The sequence below is a fragment of the Harmonia axyridis genome, chromosome X, assembly GCF_914767665.1.
Source record: "Harmonia axyridis chromosome X, icHarAxyr1.1, whole genome shotgun sequence".
Lineage (NCBI taxonomy): Eukaryota > Metazoa > Arthropoda > Insecta > Coleoptera > Coccinellidae > Harmonia > Harmonia axyridis.
In genome coordinates, this window is record NC_059508.1 from 2,029,996 (window position 1) to 2,051,468 (window position 21,473).

Below are 21,473 nucleotides of genomic sequence, written 5' to 3' on the forward strand. Positions count from 1 at the left end.
AAACCTCAGAAGTAAGTTCGGATTTTCACATACACTATTTGAAGTGATCGCATCTTACCTGTTCAACCGTCGGCAATATGTACAGATTGAAAGCTTCCGTTCAGAGGAGTATGCTTCTACATCCGGTATACCTCAAGGATCTAATCTCGGCCCTCTCTTATTCATATTGTTTATAAATGACATCATTGATGTAATAGAGAGTGCAAAATTGATTTTTGCCGATAACTTGAAAATTTTTCGCAGGATCATGGGTTCAGGTGATTGCGGGGGGTTTCAGGAGGATATAAAGCGCTTGAATAACTATAGTGTGTTTCTAACAAGCATAACCTAAGTATTTCACGAGGAGTATGCAACCTGTTGTTTTCCCCTACATAGTTTGCGGTAAATTTTTGACGAGAGTATCTGAGGTGAGAGATTTTTGATGGTGTATTCACTTTCATTCCAAACGTCGATCAGTTGGTGCTTTATGTCTCGAAGATTGATGGTTTCATTATACGCAATTGTAGATATTTCACTCATACATAAACCTATTTGCATTAATAAAAAGCACGTTGGACTATGGCTCTATAATTTCGAATCCTATATACAATTGTCATTAGCGCATCAAATCAATTCAGAAGCAAATATCTTGGTATCGGAGGTGAAATTTTGGTATAATGTTCTGAGTAACATAACAGATTGTCCCACATTACTGACTATGAAGGAAGTAGAATTAAAGGTCACGTGAACTTTTTTACTTGCGTGCACCTAGGACCAATCTACTCTTGCAATCTCTGATTGAGTTTATGTGCCGTACCTTTGATCCCATATCTGCGGTTTGTGATGTTTATTTTGATGGTTTGCCATACAATGTTGGAGGACTTTTGGTGCAGTATGGTTTTTGAAGTCTAGATTCAGTTTCCTTTGTTTCCGTTGAATGACGTAATGCTAAATTTTCTTTCTCTGGGTTAAGTATATTTTGCTATAATGTTCATATCTATTTTTATTGATTTCCGGTAATTGGGTTTTCCTGTAGGAAATGAATGGCTTATTATTATTACAGTTGAGTAATCAGGAATCAAAACCAAATTTCCTCTCTACATGCATCCAAGTCTCCCAGAAGATGTAGGTCGGTATTACTAATTTCCCATCGACGAGCAACCCCTGTCTCTCAAGGCCCAATTGTATCTCAATTATGCGGGACTTTCGGTTTCAGTTTTCACAAATTGAAAATGATCCGTGCAAATTCCTAACTCTCCGAAAATCTCCACGCAGTGAAGCGATAGTTTGTAGGACGGGTGGAAATCTGATGACGTCCAGGTTCGAACTAGGACAGAATTAACTCAGAACGAGTGAACAGGGAATTGAGGTGGTTATATCTAATCCAGGGATAACGGCGTTCTTTGTGATTCGGTCCAAAATTTACATGCGACGCCCGGTAAGGACGGCTTCGGCAAATTTGTTGATCGCACATTAGTATTGATTGGTTTTTCATGTGATACTTTTTATGGCCGTTTTTATTGCTTCGGACATTTTATGACGCCCTTGCTGCCGTGCAGTTTATTTGTCAATATCCCCGGCATTTACGTTACGCATAAATTCTGGGCAAGGAGCACAATGAAATTGGATGGAATGAACTATCCTACATTTTGCGACAGGTTGTCAATATTTAACCCTTGTTAAACCTTAAGTGACATTTCGAATAGGCTATCAGACGAATAATATCAAATATTCTCAAAATTCAATGATGTCCATTGAGCACTTCAAATTTAAATTCAAATTCATCAATTTCGAAATAATTTGATACATAAGTACAGGGTGATTCATCGGGATGGCCTAATAAACGTTTATGTAGGACTCATCATAATTTTGTGCTGAAAATTTGCATATTGGGGTTTGGGACAATGATCTTTCTCCCTAAAATATTTTCAGATCTTTACAACTTCCGGTTATGCCGGACACAGACTACTACTTTCTTATTTCAAATGGCACACCTAGTATATTATTGCTTCATTAGATAGCTTTTTTGACGACAATTTCGTCAATATCCCATACCTTGGGTAAAAACTCAACGGTTCATGAGTTGATGGGATTCTCATAAAAAAAAGGTGGCGATGAAGACTCGAATTTTTATGAATTTTTCGGCAGAAAAAGCTTTTTCAGAACAATTTTTTTTTCGATTCTGCAAAAACGTAATATTATAAGACTGTTTGCGCTTTGGATTAAAAATGTACAGGGTGTATATAAAAAGATCATGAACTTGGACGACTCATATTCATCAACACTCAAGATTTTCAAATTAGAACCTATATTTTTTTATTATTTCAGTCGATTCTACGTACAAAAATATTGGGATTTTCAAATAAGAACCTTTATTTTTTTATTATTTCAGTCGATTCTACGTACAAAAATATTGGGGGTTATTCAGCAAACCCTATACATAAAATAAATACTTTGAGATATCGAGTTTTCCTTGAATGAGGAAAAACCTCAATTTCTCACTGTGTGGATCAGTCTGCGACTTCCGGAAAACACAGAAAGAAAATGAAATTCGATGTTTGGATTACTAAATTTTATATCTCAAGTTTTTTATTGTGTCAGTTCATTTGAGGTGTACTTCTTGATTTTAACGCAAGTGATTTTTCATTACTTTGTGAATTATTTCTTTGAAGGTCGATGAACTTTATTATTATTAAACTTTAGAGAAAGATCACATTGCGCAGTGATTTTTAGTTTTGAAACTTGGGAAATGCATTATCATTCATCAACGAAAGAAAATGCAAATATCACACGTGTTCACTGACAATTGACGTCATCTTGAATACAAGTAATCCAGTTCATTTATTATCTCTTGGTAGTAAAGTATTGGAGTTTTTCTTCTCAAATGAAATCAATATATAGTCCGTTCAGGAATTATTGACATTCTGGGTTGATGTGGAAAATCGAAATTAAGTTGGTAATGGCTCATTTAGTAATATTTTGAATTGCAGCTTTCGGATTAGTATTGGAAATGTTATTGACAGAAGGTTAGATTTAGTTCAGTTTGTTTGTGTTATTGCTCTTTATCCAAGAAATTATATGAAACTAAAAACGTTCATCAATTTTCAACACACATTGATTAGTTAATTTGAGTATTCCTCCCAGTGCTGTTAGCAAAAAGAATTCATTATAGCCTGGATTATTATCGGCGGGAAACCTGTGCATTACGATTTGTCACCTTCAAAGAATCTTGGAATTATTCGATTGTTACCTAAATCAAAAACAACGGATAAAACTTGAGCAAAATATAACAAAATAATAATTTGTGAATCATTTGTTTCAAGATCGATGAACTTTATTATCATTAAACTTTAGTAAAGAATCACATTGCGCAGTGATTTTTAATTTTGAAACTTGGAAAATGCATTATTATTCTTGTGAATTATATGGGAGAAATTGAAATTCGAAGAATAACTAGACTCCGACTTTTTTCACAATAAATCAAATTAGCTAATGACTAAAATAAGATAAGATAAGAATTATTGTAACTTTTTTGTGAAAATAAAGACATTATTATTATTATTAAATATTATTTGCATCATATTCATACTTCTGACTGCTCTATCAAATAAGTGAATTTCAGAACAATTCGTAATGTCGATTCAATATATCACTCGAAGTATGAATCATGAATTCAATCTAAATGAGTTGAATTTAATAATGAATAAAAAAATAACATAATCATGGATAATTTCCAGTTAATTAACATCTCTCCTGAATCAAATTGACCCAAATACACATATTTTTCAGATCGAAGTTTTCAATAACTACTAATTAGTCTAGATAGGAGACTGATAGCATGATATGTCGAAACTACCTACATCATATGTTCGCTCAAAATTCATGAAGTAGTTCGAAACTTTGACTAATTAATTCTTCATAAATGCACCTGCAAGTGATTAATTCACCCTTAAATTAATTGAAGTATTCTCTATTCCATAGGGGAGAACCGATAGAGAAGCATACTCTAAATCTGATGGAAATAGGGGTTAATCAATTTTTACGAGAAATTTCGAATAATTGTGAATCACTCCATTGATTTATAAAAGTTAATTGAGTCTACTTGATGAAGGTTATTCAATATAAATGAAAAAAAATTTACAACATTGTGTACTTCTCCCTTCACAAAATAAAAAATATCTTTAGGAAATATTCTTCAATGTGATATCTCGTAGTAAAGGACTAAATTGAAATATAAACATCATGGAGAAATCAACATTGCTTTGAATTATATGTTTGCTGTTTTTGATATCAATTTTCTTCTGAATGTACATAGTTGTTTATAATCGCTATACTTGTAAACAGTGAAAAAAACCTGAAACCAAAATAATTCATATATTCTCAGCAGTGAAGAATGATAGAATAGTGGAAGAATTTGGACGTTCACCACTAAAAACAAACCTATAGAAGTGGAAACGCCCCATTTACATAAAATCTAATATTCATCTAGTCACCATAAAGCTCGGAACTACGTTTTTATATTTCATGGAGTTTTTTAACTTTATATCTCAACAGGAATGAATAAATAGCTATCAGTAAAGTAGAATCGAAGGCAAAATTGCCATTTGAAAAAGGTTTACAGTAGAACGAAAAAAAAAATTTTTTTTAGCTCATTTCCATAGAACCGAATACTCTGGGAATGCTTGTACAATGATGATACGATATGTCGGATAGTCTGTATGCAAATTCACCCGATTCAATTACAAGCGAATAAAAATAAAAACGATGGGTTATTCTTCTGGAGTGGATAGGTAGAACACCGTTTAAATTCCCAACAAGTTTATCCGAATTAGTTTTTCAGAAGTTTATCGATTCAGATAACATATTTTTGTACTTAACATGACTGAATAATATTTATTTTCATTTTGAGTACTGTGGGGATATCATTCCACTCAAATGTCTGTTATTTTCGAATTTTCAATTGATATTGCTTTTGGGTGATACGGTGATGAATAGATGGCAATTCTATGTGGTTGATATTTATGTGGATATATATTTGTACTTTTGGATGTGGATATATTTTGATTTTGCATACAATTGTAATATGATTTTTCCAAATTATGTCATGTTTTGGGTGGTTGAAATATATTTGAGTATTTGGTATGAGCTTAGTTGAACATTACGCTCAATAAAGTATGCTGGATCTCGGCCTTTTCAATTATTTCTATAGTTGTGAGAGTTTTGTTATTATTTTTCATGAAAAAAATTCAAATTCAAATTCAAATTCAATCACCCATTCGGTCGAAGAAAATTTTGAAGAACTTCATGTGAAATTTCGTTAGAATCGTATAATAGAAATTTCTGTTAGATTTCTAAGAATTTTCTAGATCTCACTGGAATTTTGTTTGTAAATGAAATTCATCAATTTAAAAATTTGGCTATGGAGCATTTTTAAAAAGATTATTGCTTCGAAGCAACAATAATATCATGTACAAACCTATGCAAATGAAGGAAGAATTTCTTCATATACTTAGAATGAATTTTAGATTCCAAGTTATCAATAAAACTTCAGCAAGAACAGGAATCAGAGGACATCGGATTACCCAAAACCAAACCTTCATCTAGATAGTTCGATTAAATTTGATGTCATTTTGACAAATTTGAAGACAAATGTCAAATATATCTTTGAAGTATATTAGGTTCTTTTTAGTTATATATTTTTCGTCCAACGTTCAAATATTGTTAGAGATATAAGTTGGTTCACAAGCTCTGTTTCATTTTAATTGAAAAAAGTTATTTATTTCATTTGAAAATGTCATTGTATTGAAAATATCTAAGTCATTCTATGACATGTCACAAATCTGGAAGTTCCGATATTAAATTCATATCCAGAAAACTGAATTGAGTACCTATATAAATATGAATATGAATCTGGTATATTTCTGGAGTGGTTGAGGAGCTATCTCGCGGGGAGGCCAGCAAATGTCAAAGTCAGGAATACTCTATCATCTGAGTACACTTTGGAATTAGGAGTACCACAGGGATCCGTCCTAGGACCTCTGTTGTTCCTTCTTTTTATCAATGACCTTCCTGCAAGTCTGAAAGATGAATTGTTCAGTTTTTGTTCCCAAAACGAGTTACCATCATTCTCGAAGATGTGTTCAATTATTTTGTTTGCTGACGAAACATTGTTTGCTGTTAGGGCTTCTTCTTTCGAAGAGATCCAAATATTGTGCGAGTTTCTACTTGATGGCTTCGTGAAATGGTGCCGTACAAATAATTTAGTAATAGATATCGAAACTCGTTCTTCACCATCTAGATACTGTGACCACATCTAAAGATTGTGTAAAATTTCTTGGAATTTCTCTGGAAAGGTTTAAGATGGTTCAGTCACATTGATTTGGTTTGCGGTAAATTGAGAAGTTCATTTTTCGCTATAAGTAGAGTAAGACATTTGTTTCCCATGTCATCGTTCATCAATATTTATTATATCTTAGTATATAGCTATTTATGTTACAACATCCTACTTTAGGGAAATTCTTCATAGGTTAGTAGGGTCTTTAATATTCAAAAGCGGATTTTACGTATGATATATGATATAATACCAAGGACGTCTTGTAGACCAGTTTTTTCACGAAATGGTATTCTCACGCTGTCTTGTATTTTTATTCTCAAATCTTATTATATATTAAGGAAAAAGAGAATAGCATCACAAAATTATCTAGCTTTCATAATTACCATACAAGAAGTGGATGAGTGCTGTTTATACTAAAACACAGAACAACTAAATTTGAAATGTCGTCCACATATCAAGGCATGAAATTGTTCAACCATTTACCTTCCCATATTACGTCTTTGAATCTTAGAGAATTCAAGGCGAGTGTGAAAGCTTTATTGTTAAGAAATTGTTATTATACTGTTGATGAATTTTTAAACGATACATTTGATAATTACTTGTGTTAACTTTTTTCTTTTTTTTGTGACTTATCTCACACATAATTTTATGTCTTATGGGATCAATAAACGATTATTATTATTATTTTTGTTATTATATTGAAGCAAAAACCTATTCGCGAAATTTTGTGCAAAAAAAAATTATTCGAAGTTGAACACGTTCGCAAAATTCCTATCCATGTTAACGTCTGTATCCGGAAATAGTCAAAGTATGTCGAAACAATTGTGAAAACAATATCGGGAATGACATATTATTTTCTCAATAATAAACTGTGCACTTTGCAAATTCCACATCAATGTGCGCAATAAATTTACTGCCAAAGTAACTGAAGGATGTTGCACAATTCACAGCGTCCTTATTCGAACACAAGGTTTCCAATTTATCTTCAGAAAAGTTCGGAACACTTTTATTCAGATATGAATATTCACCTCGATTCAGAACCTGAAACAGTTGGGGTGTTTTCTCTAGAGTGAGATATATATTTCGAGTCTCAAGATGTATTTAATATTATGGTTGGCTGTAATAAATTTCGAAGAGGACTACAATATTTTCTTAGGTTTACTTACATTCAACGTCGACGATTATACGTTTGCTTACAGACGGTGGCACACCATTTGTGGCTATACAGAGGTAGGCTCCCATTTCTGTTCTGCTGATTCGTGTAAGATTTAGTTTCTCCCCATCGTAGACATTCACTGAAATATGATGCCGAATTAGTATGGTCATAATCTGAGGCGGAGGAAGATGGCAGGCTTGTGGCGCCTGAAGAAAATCAATGTTGTACCTCGTGGGAGTTATAACGGAAGGATATTCCTGACATTCAAAGTTTCAGAATGAGAGATGATCTTGCGACTTCTATGTGTTTTACACCCCGAAAGATCACTCATGTGATGATCCACTTTACGCGTGAACACTTTCTCGAATTTTCTAGGAAAAGTACAAAGTACGTACTTTTCCCCCTCCTCTGCTGAAATAACAAATGGAAATCGGGCAAACAAAATAATTCGTGCAGTTCCATATTCATAATGGATTAACTGTGAAACGAAATAAATATAGACCGTAATAACAGCATAATACCAAAACAAAATCAACACGCAATTATTTTATAAAAGATAGGCACATCGTCAAACAAATTTTAAAATTAAATTCCATCTTCTATATCAGTCTTTCAAAATCCACTTCTGGATTTAGGCCTTTCCATACGTATTTAATATAATCAAAAAATTTGGAAGTTTCGGTGAACTAAATGGAATTCAAACTCAATTCAACTAACAAATGCTAGTTCGAATGAGATCCCAAATATTCTATCTTGAAATTATTGAATTGCGAACTTAATACTTCTCTCAATAAATCCATGGTCCATGGTTGACAGCAAATATTGATTTTTCTGACACATATCAATCAGCAATGTATTACTTTTCCTACCTAGGCAGCAAAGTTACTACTTCCCTGACAAGGCAGCAAAGTGATTATTCTCAATGTGAATAAAACATTCCACAGTTTTTGATAATCAATATTTTTTGCCACCTTCCTCATTTCTGGAGGAATAAGTACTTCTAAGTCACTATCACTGTCTATAATATAAATACCTATATCCGATATTATTCCAAAATGTCAGATATGTCATAAGTTTTCAACCTATAATTATCATGAACAAATAAATTTCTATAGCAACAAACTGTTCCAACAATTGCGATTTCTATCAAATTTCGTTTTAATTTATCACTATTGGAAGAATAAAAAGATTGTGGTAATTGTAATAATCTGCAACTACAATAACCTATATACTCTGTGTCCGTAAAGTATATATTCATTTTTAGCTAAAGAGACAATTTTAAGGAATAATCCTGAAACATAATGATCTAATATACAGGGTGAATTACTTTCGAGTAATGACGTCACCGTCATTTTTTTTAAATGGAACACCCCCATTTTGTCTCAATTTTCCGATTACTCTAACTGAGCTGATTCCAAATATGTATCACATGTTCATTCCAATTGGTACAGTGTGGACAAAATTAATAAATGAAATCTAACCAACTAGTAAAACAAAAACTATTTTCTTAAGAATGCGACTATATTCGTCAACATAGAACCTTCAAAAATGATACATGTACTCTCGAACTGAACTCGGCAATCATTTATTCATTAGAGCTAAATTTTTTCTCAGGATCATTTTTTGAGGTCTTAAAAAAGGCACAGTTATAATCTGAGGGCCAGATCTGGAGTAAAATCTGGGCAACCAAGTAGGTTGAAGCCCAATTCGTTCAAATTAGCTATGGTTTTCATTGATTTGGAACAGGAAGTATTGTCTTGGTGAAAGATTCAATATGACCTTCATTGTCTCAATCCATGCTTGGAAATTTTGAGAGACATCTTTTGGAGCTTGGTATTAATGTGTTGTATTATACTGTTGGTGACATATGTGCGCTAGACATTTCCTCTAATTCTCTTTTTCTCTGGAAATGTGATATCGTTATACTGGATGGGCATTTAAATATAATCCAATGCAGATCCTGCAGCAAAGTGTTGACCCAGTCTGTGAAACAGAACGCTAGCTCGTGATGTATCGTTGATATAATTATTCAGAATTTCATCCAGTTTGTAGAAATAACCTCATTACCGAATGAATGAGGAATCGAAAGATGATATTTCTCTGAAACATGATAGGAGAAAAGAGAAAATTGAAACGATAATGTGGCTCAAGAACTCGAGGATGCCAAAATCCTGACCCCACACCCTTCAGCATCTTCTCCTGAATCTATGTAATATTTCACAGGGAGATATTGGAAAAATCCCGTAACTTGTAGTGAGGTAATGAAAGAATGAATTTTTTATTCATCTCGAGGAATATTTTGCCGCATCAGCGAACATATAGACTACAGCATCAGCTGGAGTTGGAATATACGTCCAGTTTTGTTTGTCTCCTTATGACATAATCCAACATGTTGGATCATTGGAAAACATCGTTCAGCTTGACTGACGTAGTTTTTGCTGCACGTACTCGGTTTCCAGACGATATAAGGGGTGTACACCCTACGACAGGACTTTTGTGTGATTATTTAATCACCCGTGAGGTTCTTGTGCAAATGTCCAATTTGGTTGTGGGTTATTTCCTGTCATAATGCAAGTTTTTTCGACATCTCGTATTTTTTGTTGGTTGCTGGTTGTCAGGCGTGTGATATGTTGGTATGTGGATTTAGGAAATTCTTTTACATATAAGAAAAATTACAGATGGAAACTCTTTATGGAAGAATTCAATTATACTTGACTCAGGTTACCAGGATTGACGTTAATTGGTGTAGATATATCAATGTCAGCTATTTATTTGATATCTGATATTCTTGTTATTGGAGAGTTTCTCTTAATGTTATACTTGGGAAAATTGAATTCTTCACGTGAATCCGCCGAAATTTTGTGTGTAAATGAATATTCTTTCATGGCGGATACAACACGTCAGAAAATGCAACTCAATTCGTAGAAAAAATTATGAATATCAATCAAACCATGGATTTCCATCCAAAATAGAAAGATTCTATAATAGAACTATCTTCTTTCATGGCTGACATAACACGCCAGTACCATATCACTTCTTTTTCTTGTTGGTGCCAAGCTTCAAAATATTCGTGTATTGATGTATTATTTTTTTTTTGCGAGCAGAGCAAGCAATGGCTTGGCAAGTGTAATACAGATTTTGCTTCATCCAAATGATGAAAGGTGGTTGGCTCTAAAGAAAAAGTTATGATCGAAATTGGGAACAAGAGATTCTGACTTCGTCTCAGTGGTTTTCTCATTTTTTTTTTTGGAAAGCCATTCAAATAGAGTCAACTAGTCGTGGATCACCCTGTATACTATACAGGGTGATTCATTGCTAAATGGGCGGAAGCTCAGGGTAGACAGAGGACACAGTGGCGAGCCAGAAGAACCTATATTTGAAGGGTCTATCTCTCTTTATAATCAATATACAGAGTGTTTTATTGATTTTGTTGATTTCTTCAATTACCCATAACTTTACAATCACCCTTTATATTTTTATCATATTCGGTACGTTTATTCTCTGCAACAAATACAGACATAGGAACTGGTTCCTAGGTCCGGCCAAGGAAAAATTGGTGAATAAGATTCAACCAAAAAAACACCCTGTATAACCAAAATTCCTTGAATTTGATAGGGTATCCGAATAAAAGAGAAAAAACTGAAGTGAGCAAGGTATTTTTCGAACTTCCGCATGCGATTTAAATACTCAATAAATCTAGTAGTAATAGGAAAAGTTCAGAGTTAGGCGATGAAATCGCTCGACTAGTTTTCAGGTGGATATTGCGAAATCATAGAATTTTATGCAGATAGAGCACAAATCACCAGAAATGGTATTTATAATTTCAAAAAATCACATATCTGTGCCGAACTAAATCCTTCTACTACAAAATACGCCCATTCCCAATACAGGTTTTCATTTAATGTTTGGTGAGGTGTTTATAATAATTGATTGGTGGGTATGTATCACCACCCTTTTTAACTGGTGAATATTGTTGTGATTTTCTCCAAAATATTTTACCCGGTTTGCTTGATGCAGCTGTAGATGTCGGAGGCAGGTATTTTCAACATGATGGGGCTGCACACAAAAATTTTCCGAATCGGGAGATAGGTAAGGGTGGACCTCATAACTGGCCTACAAGGAGCCCTGACTTGAATCCTATGAATTATTTTGTTTGGAGTTATTAAAAATCAGGAGTTTACTCGACACGGATAAACGATAGAATTTCCTTAGAGAATCGAGGAGGCTTGCAATATTTGAAGAATAATCAATAAATGATTAGAAAAATAATAAGTTGTCTAATTGAATGTGCACAGAACTGCATTGAGTAGAATGGTAGCCATTTTGAGCAATTTTTGTGAAACTTCTTTCTCTGTATCAAAGGTTTTTTAACAGCATTTAGGTTTTTTAAATATCTTATGTTTTTCATTTTGTTGTTTATTTTCAATTCATATATTCGAACATTTTATTTAATCCTCGATAGTATCGTTTTCAGTGGTGATTGAAATCATTGGAAATTTCTCCAAACAAAGAGTTTGTTTGCAGAGGTGCAAACCTCTGCATTTTGTTGTGTTTCAATTTTGTTTCCCAAAAAATTCAATAAAATCACTAAATACCGAATGAAATTTAATTTTTTTTTAAATTTTGATTAATATGTTGTCTGGATATTCAGGTTTGACTAGACTTATTGAGTATTAAAATCGCATGCGGATGTTCGTGAAATACCTTGCACCATTTAGTTTTTTTCTCCTTCTTTCGAATAGCCTATCAAATTCAGGAAATTTTAATTAACTATGTTTTTTTTTTAATTTAATCTTATTTATCAATTTCTTCAAGAGGGATTTGAAAAAGAATTCAGTTACTAGGTCTGTATGAATGTTGTTGGAGAGAATAAACGCAACAAATATTATGTAAATATATACAGTGGTTCGAAAAGTTATGGGTAATTGGAGAAATTGACAAAATCAATAAAACACTCTGCATTTTGATTATAAAAAGAAATATACCTTTCAAATATAGGTTCTTCTGAATCCGTATCATTATTGTTCGTTATTGAGAGCACCATAGATTTGAAATAACTATCAACGGTCGATTGAAGTTCTGTAAAACCACCTTAGTCTATTTCAAGCGACCTTTAACTAACAATTTCCCTTTGAATTAAATTTTTTCCAGCGACTTGTCCTATGATTTTATAGAACAGGAAAATTGTCTAGTGATCTGACCGGCAGACTTGACACGAAGTTTCCATATTTTATAACCGCCCTCATGAAGGTCGATCTGAGTCAGAAAATATTGAACATCTAATTTCTTTTTGTTGGCGCTACTTCCTGCATATTCTCGAGATGGAATATCTTATAAGTTTTCATACAGGATGAAACGAGAATACCTCGCTTAAATATCAATCACAATGAATATTACACCCATCAAAATTTCATATCAAACAGATTATATGATGAAGTTGAGGACGTGTTGAAAATAAAAGCAGATATAATGAATTTTCAGGATTTAAATTTCTGGTTATGTAGCGTCTTAATGATTAGAATACATTAGTCAACCTTCCTGTGCTTATGTAAGACTCAATTAGTCTCAGGCCTAGAGCACAGTCGACACAGACAGTATCATACCACTTTTTTATCAGTACCAAAGGATCAAAACATGCGTCTCAAAATTCGCAGAATAGAGTTCTAATAAATGAAAATCAAGTGACGCTATATTTGTTGTTGTCTGGAATATGGAGAAAAACGAGTTTCATATATGGATAATGCTCGTTAATTGTGAATTCACAAGTTTCGAGGTCAAGGATTTTTCTCACAAAACCAGCTTTTGGAAAAAAGGCCAACTAATTTCAACTTGAATTTAAAGCCTTTATCAGGGCTCTGAAATGTACAACATGAACTACAATAATAAATTAGATGTTCAAAAATTTCAGCATTACAGAATTATTTTAAATTATTAAAAACTTTTTTAAATAGACAAAATAATACACAAGAACCACAATAAAAATTCAGATGTTTGAAACTTAAACATAACAATACTGTTTTGAAAATTATCAAGAAATTTTATATATTGATTTATTTATTTAATTATTTATTCTTTCATTTGAATACATCGATCAATGAGTGAGGAAGCAAGCTCGGAAACTATTTTAATTCAAACAAAAATTCTTGACGTTCATTTTCTCTTCGTTAATTTTGGTTTTTTTCATCCTTTTTTGTGAGAAAAATCCTCGACCTAGAAACCTGTAAGAATTTCGAAAGAATGCTCTATTGACAGGAATATGGCTTTCACAAAGGCGAATACAAGAAAGGTATTGAAAAGATAAAGAAGAATTGGAGAACATGCATCACTTTTGAACTATGTTGACGATTAAAGTCGAATTTTTGAAAGAAATTTGATTTATTGGTTATTGACTGAGGTGCTAAATGCTGGATAGTTGATTTATTTTTTCAAAAGGGTCTTCTATTAAAACATAATATGCACTTACAATATTGTAATGTTTCGAGTTTGTTGATTTCTGAAGAAAGTGCCCACAGACCAACGAATATTAACTAGAGTTTTGTATTGTGAATTTTATATATTGAAACCAAGATTTCACCGTCACCATTATATACTTTTTGAAAGCATTCACTTAAGCATTTAATTTCGTTTCCGCTTTCAAGGATTTCGTCAGCATTATAATTAATAATTGATGGACTAACTTTGCAACGACTGATTTTAGTTTTAAACTTTGTTCTGTGATGTATTAACGGTTTTCCATACTTCTCATACTGAGATAGCTTTCCTGATTAAATATCTAAATGAATAGACAAAAAATTAGTTCGAAATAAAAATCGTCCTCTAAAAAGTGGGATCTCTCCAGAAAAATCAGGCAGCTCCCCAAACAGAATACCAAACAAACAACGAGCTCATTCTACTTATTTATTTATTCACAGTGTGAAAATATTATACGCGGTCTGTGTTACTAACACCAGAATGTATCAAAGGAGATGAGGACAAAGTAAATGTAGTGCTCTCATAAGTCCTTCAGCTCAAGAGAAAATCATCGTTATGAATTTCATTATTCTTCACTGCACTTAAAAAACGGACGAATAATTGAATTTTAATGAAAGGGATCAGTGATTAGAAGCGACAACAGGTGATCTAACTGCATGTGGAAAGAGTGAGAGAGATGGCAAACGAAACAAGAACGTCAACTTGGCTTTAAGAACATAAATCCGAAATCTAGAGGGGTTTGGTATGTGATCGAGTTTCTTAATATCGGAAATGCCTGCCTATGCCCTGTGGGATTCAGTCCGAATCTCATCAGGCTCTGGTTGTAAACTGATTTGGAGAACAAACTGATCATATCGATAGTTTCCAATAACTCCATTGTACTTTTATGAGCTCGGCTTCGAGCCCTACGCGCACTTATTCTGTATGTATTAGAGTAGATTTCTCTGGATAGATATCCTGACTGACAAAGAAAGGAATATAACGACATATACATTAACTAATTTCAGGTACACATGCGCAGTACTCCTGAAATAGTAGATTGAGAAATTGGAAAATCAATGACTGCAAGGTGAGAAAAGTTTAAAAGGAGAGTTCATAAAAAAATGTATCAAAATTGAATAAAAAATTATAATTCAGTTTTTGCAGCCCAACAGTCTTTCTGACTTATTACGTGAATTCATATTCTCCTGAATTCTGTTTTTTTTTTGTGGTTATAACTTTCGCGTTGAACACAAGTGATTCAATTTTGAAAGACTGTTACCAAATTTTCCACTCATATCTCCGAAATAATATACTAACTAACGAAGACACCCAGAAGGAGCTGTTTGAATTTAATTTTTTTTTTTTGTTGGAAAAACATAGTATAGCAAAGAGTAAATGATTAAATTTGTAGAAAACAATTTTTGTTAATAAAATATTATTGTCGTTTTTTGCAATTTTTTTAAAATTTTACAACTAACCTTCTGTTCGCGGTGATCCAATGTTGATGTTTAGTTGTTGTTAAAATGCCTAGAGCACATGTACGCGGAATTTATCTCCAGCTAAGTGAATTCGAAAGAGGTCGAATCATTGGTCTACGAGAGGCAAGGTTGTCGTTTCGAGAAATCGCTAACGAACGAACAAACAGCAATCCAAATACTATTATGGGATGTTGTCAAGCGGGGTTTGATAATGCCCAAAATCGAAGAAGAGTAGGCACCGGATGTCGAAGGGGCACAAATGAAGTTCAAATCGACGTATAAGACTTATGGCCATTAGAGACCGATTTGTGACAATTCGATCTTTGGCTGATGAATGGTTAGGAGAATAAAGCCATCCTGTAACTTTCCGAATGGATATGGTGTTTTGGACTGCAGCATTATCGACCCCATCTTGTGTTACCTCTGACGGTTGAGCATCGCCGGCAACGATTACAGTGGTGCAGAGAACGTCAACATTGATGGAATCTGGAAAGGCATCAGATCGTCTTTTCTGATGAATCTCGATTTTTCTCGGGTGCACATGATGGCCAAAGAAGGATTAGATGACGTCGGGGTGAAAGACGTGAACCTCAGTTTGATGTTGAGCGTCATATACACCGGACAGTAGGCGTTATGGTATGGGGTGCTATTGTACATGAAAGTAGGTCACAATTAATATTTATTCGAGGTAACATGACAGCGCTACGTTACCTTCAAGAAATAGCGGAGCTATATGTTCTCCCTTACGTTAACCGGCTCGAAAATCCAATATTTCAGCAAGATATATAAGATTGCCAGAGTTAGTTTAAACTTTTTCGAAACTCATGTGAATATTTTGCAATGGCCGCACAGATCCCCCGATCTTTCGCCCATAGAGTATGTAGGAGGTTTGGAAATTTACCCCAGCCCCCACAGACTTTGGCGGCTCTGTGACATGAAGTTCAGGTAGCTTGAGATAGTATCGCTCAAGAAGAAATAGACCATCTTATTGCATCAATGCCGAGATGTGTTAGGAAGTGTGTAGGTAATCGCGTTGGACAACCACATTATTAACAAATTTATTGAAAAATTGTGAACATCTCGTTTTTTTCTTCAAATTTCGATCATTTACTCCTTGCTATACTATCTATGTTTTACCAACAAAAAAAAAAATTAAATTCAAACCGCTCCTTCTGGGTGTTGCAATTCCTCTGTCGGTTAGTTCATCTTAATAATGTCTTAACATTAATTAACACTAGTTACTATTTTTCGAAACTTACAAGAGTAAAAGAGAAGTTCTTCAAGGAAACAGAGAAATATCAAATTAAGAAACTATTGAGTTTGAGGTGATTAAAAAACTCACCTTTTTTGCGCCGCTCCACCGAAATTGCCTGACCATCCTCCCTCCTCCACATTATCTTCGGAGTGGGAAATCCATCTGCTCTGCACGTTAAGCTAATATTCTGATTTTCACGAACTGCAACAGTTGATTGCGTGCTTTCGACGTCGATGATATTCGGGGGAACTGAAAAAGGGAATAGGAGAAATGAATTTCACTCCTTCGGATTATTTTGAGCGGCAGCAAATGTTTCTTAGTCTCTTTTGTTGGTTCCGTGGATGGTGATGAGAAATTTTTCTCTTCACCCTAGACTGAATCCAGTTAATTTCCCGCAAACTGAAATGAGATTGGAAAATTTCGTTTCGGTTTGTTGTGTCGGACAGCACTCGAAAAAAAATGTCAATCTTATACCCTCACCCTCTAGTGAAACTTCAATTTCTTGTTATGAGGATGTAAATTAGAAATAGCTGTGCTCTTTGCACGAAGATTGATCATTTACAAGTCAATATATCTAACTGAACTAACTAGGAATGTATTTGAAGTATACTCATAATATTATTTATTTTTCATTCGAAATTATATTCCAGAATACAATATTTTTTCATTTATCCCAATATCGAACGAAAAACGTTTTGATCCACTGATAGCTACTCCAAAAATTGCAGTGTTGAAACGAGTGATCGCGAATGGTTGTAGTTGGTCTCGATTGGAGGAGTTTTCAGTCCTCATCATGGTGTGGTTGAGAAACCTGCTTCATTCTTTGTCGTGGTCAAAATATATTGCCTCAAAGTTCGTACAATAAATGATGAAACAACAAGCAGAAAATTGCACCTCAACTTTTACTGTATATTACTTTTTCTAATCAAAAGCATAGATCATTATAGTATGATGAAGCCAACTAAACAAACAGTAAAGACCAAGACACATTTCGATACAATATAATATCAAAGTTGAGATACAAGATCATGGTTGCCCACGATTTCTCAACCAAACGATAGAGATTGACTGAGTTATCAGGTGATTCATCAAAAATTCCTCATACTGCAATTTTGTAGACAAGCTGTGAATTGTCATTACTGGGCAATTGATAACCATCAAGAACTTCACCAAAACTCATTAAGAGCCCAAAAGTTACATGTTGGTATGTTGTCTCGTCTATAGGCATCATGATCCAAAGAGCTTCTAGTAATGCAGAGCAACAGCGCATCTTTCACACACTCATTTTTAGGAAATATTACCGGGTCAGGTTATTTCTTTCCACGAACAACTCAAGTCAACACCTCGGATTTGAGCAATTGTGATTTTCATCTGTAGGTTTGGCTCAAAACCAAGGTTTTCAAATATCATCTTATTTTCTATGAAAGGTTCAATATATCGCCCTCCAAGTGTGGTTTTGTTTCTTAAGGCGAAGGAAGTGGTTCTCAAGGTTCATTCCACAAAACAAAAACAAAAATATTTTGCCTTCTTAATCACGTATTTCAATTTATATAGTGAAACTTATAGTAACTGACAGTAATTCTCTCTGGATGTTGAATCAAAACAAAAGCTAGATTTAGTCAAATGATTATCATGAAAAGTTAGGATATATCTCAAAAAACGGCAGGATATGTAAATATAGGGTGTAGTAAAAAGAAATCCATTATTTTTGAATCAACAACAAGGGTTTTATTACCATAGCTAGATTGATCCGATTTAGGTCAAATATAAGTTGTTTCGTTCGATAACTTGTAACCATTTTGAAGGTAATATCATTATGCTATATATATATCATTCTCATAGAATCCCCCGTTCCTATTGGCAAAAATTGAGGCAATCGATTTTCACAAGCCTCTGTTGAAGCGATTTTTTCACCAGCAAAATTGTTCGCTATGGACAGATGATCATCATTTGGTACCAAATCTGTACTATAAGGGGGATGTATAAGAACCTCCCAACCAAGCTCCCGGAGCTTCTTGTCAGTCCCTTAAAATGTGTGGCCTGGTGTTGTCCTAATGGAACACCATTCCTCTCCTATTGGCCAAAGCTGGGCGCTTTTAGGCGATTGCTTCCTTCGGACGGTTCAATTGTTGACAGTATATTTCCGAGTTAACAGTTGTGCCTGCGGAGGAGTTCACACTAGATATTCCCCCGCCAATGCAACAAAACACACAGCAAAACCTTCCTGGCTATCAATCCTAGCTTGGCCACCGTTTCTGCCAGCTCGCCGCGTTTCGACCACGACCGTTTTCGCTTGACGTTGTCGTAAGAGATCTACTTATCATCACCAGTCACCAACCTCTTCAAAAATGGGGCAATTTGTTGCGATTCGCAGACGGAAATTCGGTCCATGAGGTATGGATAGAGCTTCACCCTGAGACCAGCCTTAGGCAAATGGTTCCAAACGCTATTTTGTGCAAGACTCAGCTCTTGGGCAATCCAAGCAGTGCTTACATGACGGTCGGACTCTGCAATGTCCATGGTTCTATCGACATTTTCGACAATTGGCCTTCCAGTGCGTTGTGCATCTTTGACATCGAGATTACCGGAACGGAATCGACGAAATTAAAATAGCGCATGCTTGGCTGTTTTAGTATCATTGTCATAAACACCCTTTACACCTGGCTTTTATTTCCGTTTTAATCGAAGAAAAACTGTAAAATATAACGATTGTATCCATCTTCGACGCGCGCTCAATCACAAAACTGTCAGGAATGTTTTTGTAGTACGAAATCTCATCTTCCTAACTCCATTTAGGAAAACCCGATCGGATCAATTCAACGCGAGATACAGATAACTAAAACCATCTATTGCAAAAATAATGGGTTTCTCTTTAAAACACGTAATAATAAAGTAATGTGTTATTTCCCGAGTTTGCAGCAGTCAAAACTTTCCGAGATCAAATGAAAAGAATGAAATCCTTCAATTTCTCTTCCTATCGATAGACACAACTCAAAATTGTTCGAATCTCATGAATTCACGATGAATTGTGGGCATTCTCGTCGAAACGGGTCTCAATATCCTCCACCTTCGGCGAAGAAGTGTTCCCCTTTTCCGCATCTTCTCGCACAAGTTTCACGCCTCGCCATTGTTCAGTCTGCAAATTATTAATGAGGAATTTTCAGCCCAGCCCGACCACCGCCCTTACGGAACACTACGGTGTGCCAAGTCAGTTTAACACACATTCTCAATTTCGCTTGGATATCTGACTATTTTGCATCTTCAAACGCCAAGTGAACTAGCCCGTGGAAATTTCCCATTTTGATGATTTTACCTCTCGGGGGAGAGCGGTCATAAAGATACTAGCGGCTTTCTGTTTAATATATTCAATATGGTGAATACGTTTCGAGTTCACACGCATCTGCATCTCGTAAATGCAACGTTCTGGTGGAGAAAAACAACTGTTTAACATATTCAACCTATTTTTTTAATGGCGCGGAGTTGGCAGGAAGAGGATATGCGAGTTATGATATCATGGAACTATTTCAACAATCGATAAGTTTGGGTTCGGGGAAAAACATTCATTTTAGGGTGTAAGTTTTGGTTAAAAGTTCGAAAATGTGTAACTACCATTTTCGAACTAAGACGACTTCATTATTTCTTCGCATTTTGGAGCTCAAATTGTTATGAAATAGTTCAAAATATTATTGTACTTGAGAAATTAAGTAGTGAATTGATGTTCAAATATTGCAAATCGTTATAGAAGTGTAAAAATACAAGCAAACCGATTTTTTTATATTCTATAGGCTTGTTTGCTCGTCCAGAACTAGAAGCTCTCAATTGATGTTGTGAGAACTTCTCCAGTGATAATAATAATGTTTATTTTCTCTCTATATGAATGATATTTTGAATGCGGTTGGAGATAAGGTGTTTCTTGATGCGGATAATGCAATAGTGATTATCATCAACAAAACTGAAACAGCTTAGGGGGATAACATTCAGAGCACATTGAAAATATTGCAGAGATGGTTCAATATGAATTTCCTACATATAAATGAAGCAATCATTTTTAGAAATATTAAGAATAGAGACAATATTAATGTGAAATTGTAAGCCGTAGTGTCAGATTTTTGGGAATTGAAGTGGATGAACACCTTACATGGACAGCACACTGTGAGAATATCTGCTCTAAATTGATTCCATTATTGCATCTTTTAAGATAATTAAGATCTGTCTTGTCTTCAGAATAAATACCTTATAACATTTTATTGTGCACATATGTATTCCAGGCTTTCCTATGGCATTGTTTTTTGGGGTCGCAAAAAGTTAATTAGATGTTTGGCTGGAATTCAAAAATCGTGAACAATTCATCAAGCATGGTAATTGGAAGGAGATCACCTGTGTACCAGGGTATGAAACTATTTGACAAAATTGGTACCGAAGTTGAGAATTCCAAATCTAAATTATATTATAGTTCGAATGAATTTCTGCTGAAGTAATGTTTTTCATATTTCTTCACTGTTAGAATAAGATTTGTTGTTAGTTTTTAGGCCTGTTGTTTTCGCTGATGTTGAGAAAACACATTCTGGGTCATGTTTCCGTTAACTTTTTCTTGAATGTTCCATGCATTCCACAAAATAAATGTGTCTATCTATCTAATTCTTCAGGAATCTTCTAGATCAACTGGCCTATTTCGCTTTAATCGCCTGTGAGTTTGAGTTTCAATCAAAGGTTGGATTAGGGTGTTTGGATGACACTCCAGTTCTGTGTGATGTCAGTTACTTCTGCCCTGGATAACTCCTTGCGCACACAAAAATTTCAGTTGTATACGTATTTTGT

General features: G+C 34.4%; 1 protein-coding gene across 2 annotated transcripts in view; it reads right to left on the reverse strand.

Annotated features, from left to right (window-relative positions):
* LOC123686013 (lachesin) overlaps positions 1 to 21,473 on the reverse strand; it is a 295,523-nt gene that overhangs the window by 77,283 nt on the left and 196,767 nt on the right. For both annotated transcript variants that reach the window (XM_045625925.1, XM_045625924.1), the window contains exons 4-5: positions 16,743 to 16,904; positions 7,480 to 7,608 (exon numbers count right to left, since the gene is read on the reverse strand). In XM_045625925.1, coding sequence (XP_045481881.1) covers positions 7,480 to 7,608; positions 16,743 to 16,904 — 291 coding nt within the window. The remainder of the gene's footprint in view (positions 1 to 7,479; positions 7,609 to 16,742; positions 16,905 to 21,473) is intronic.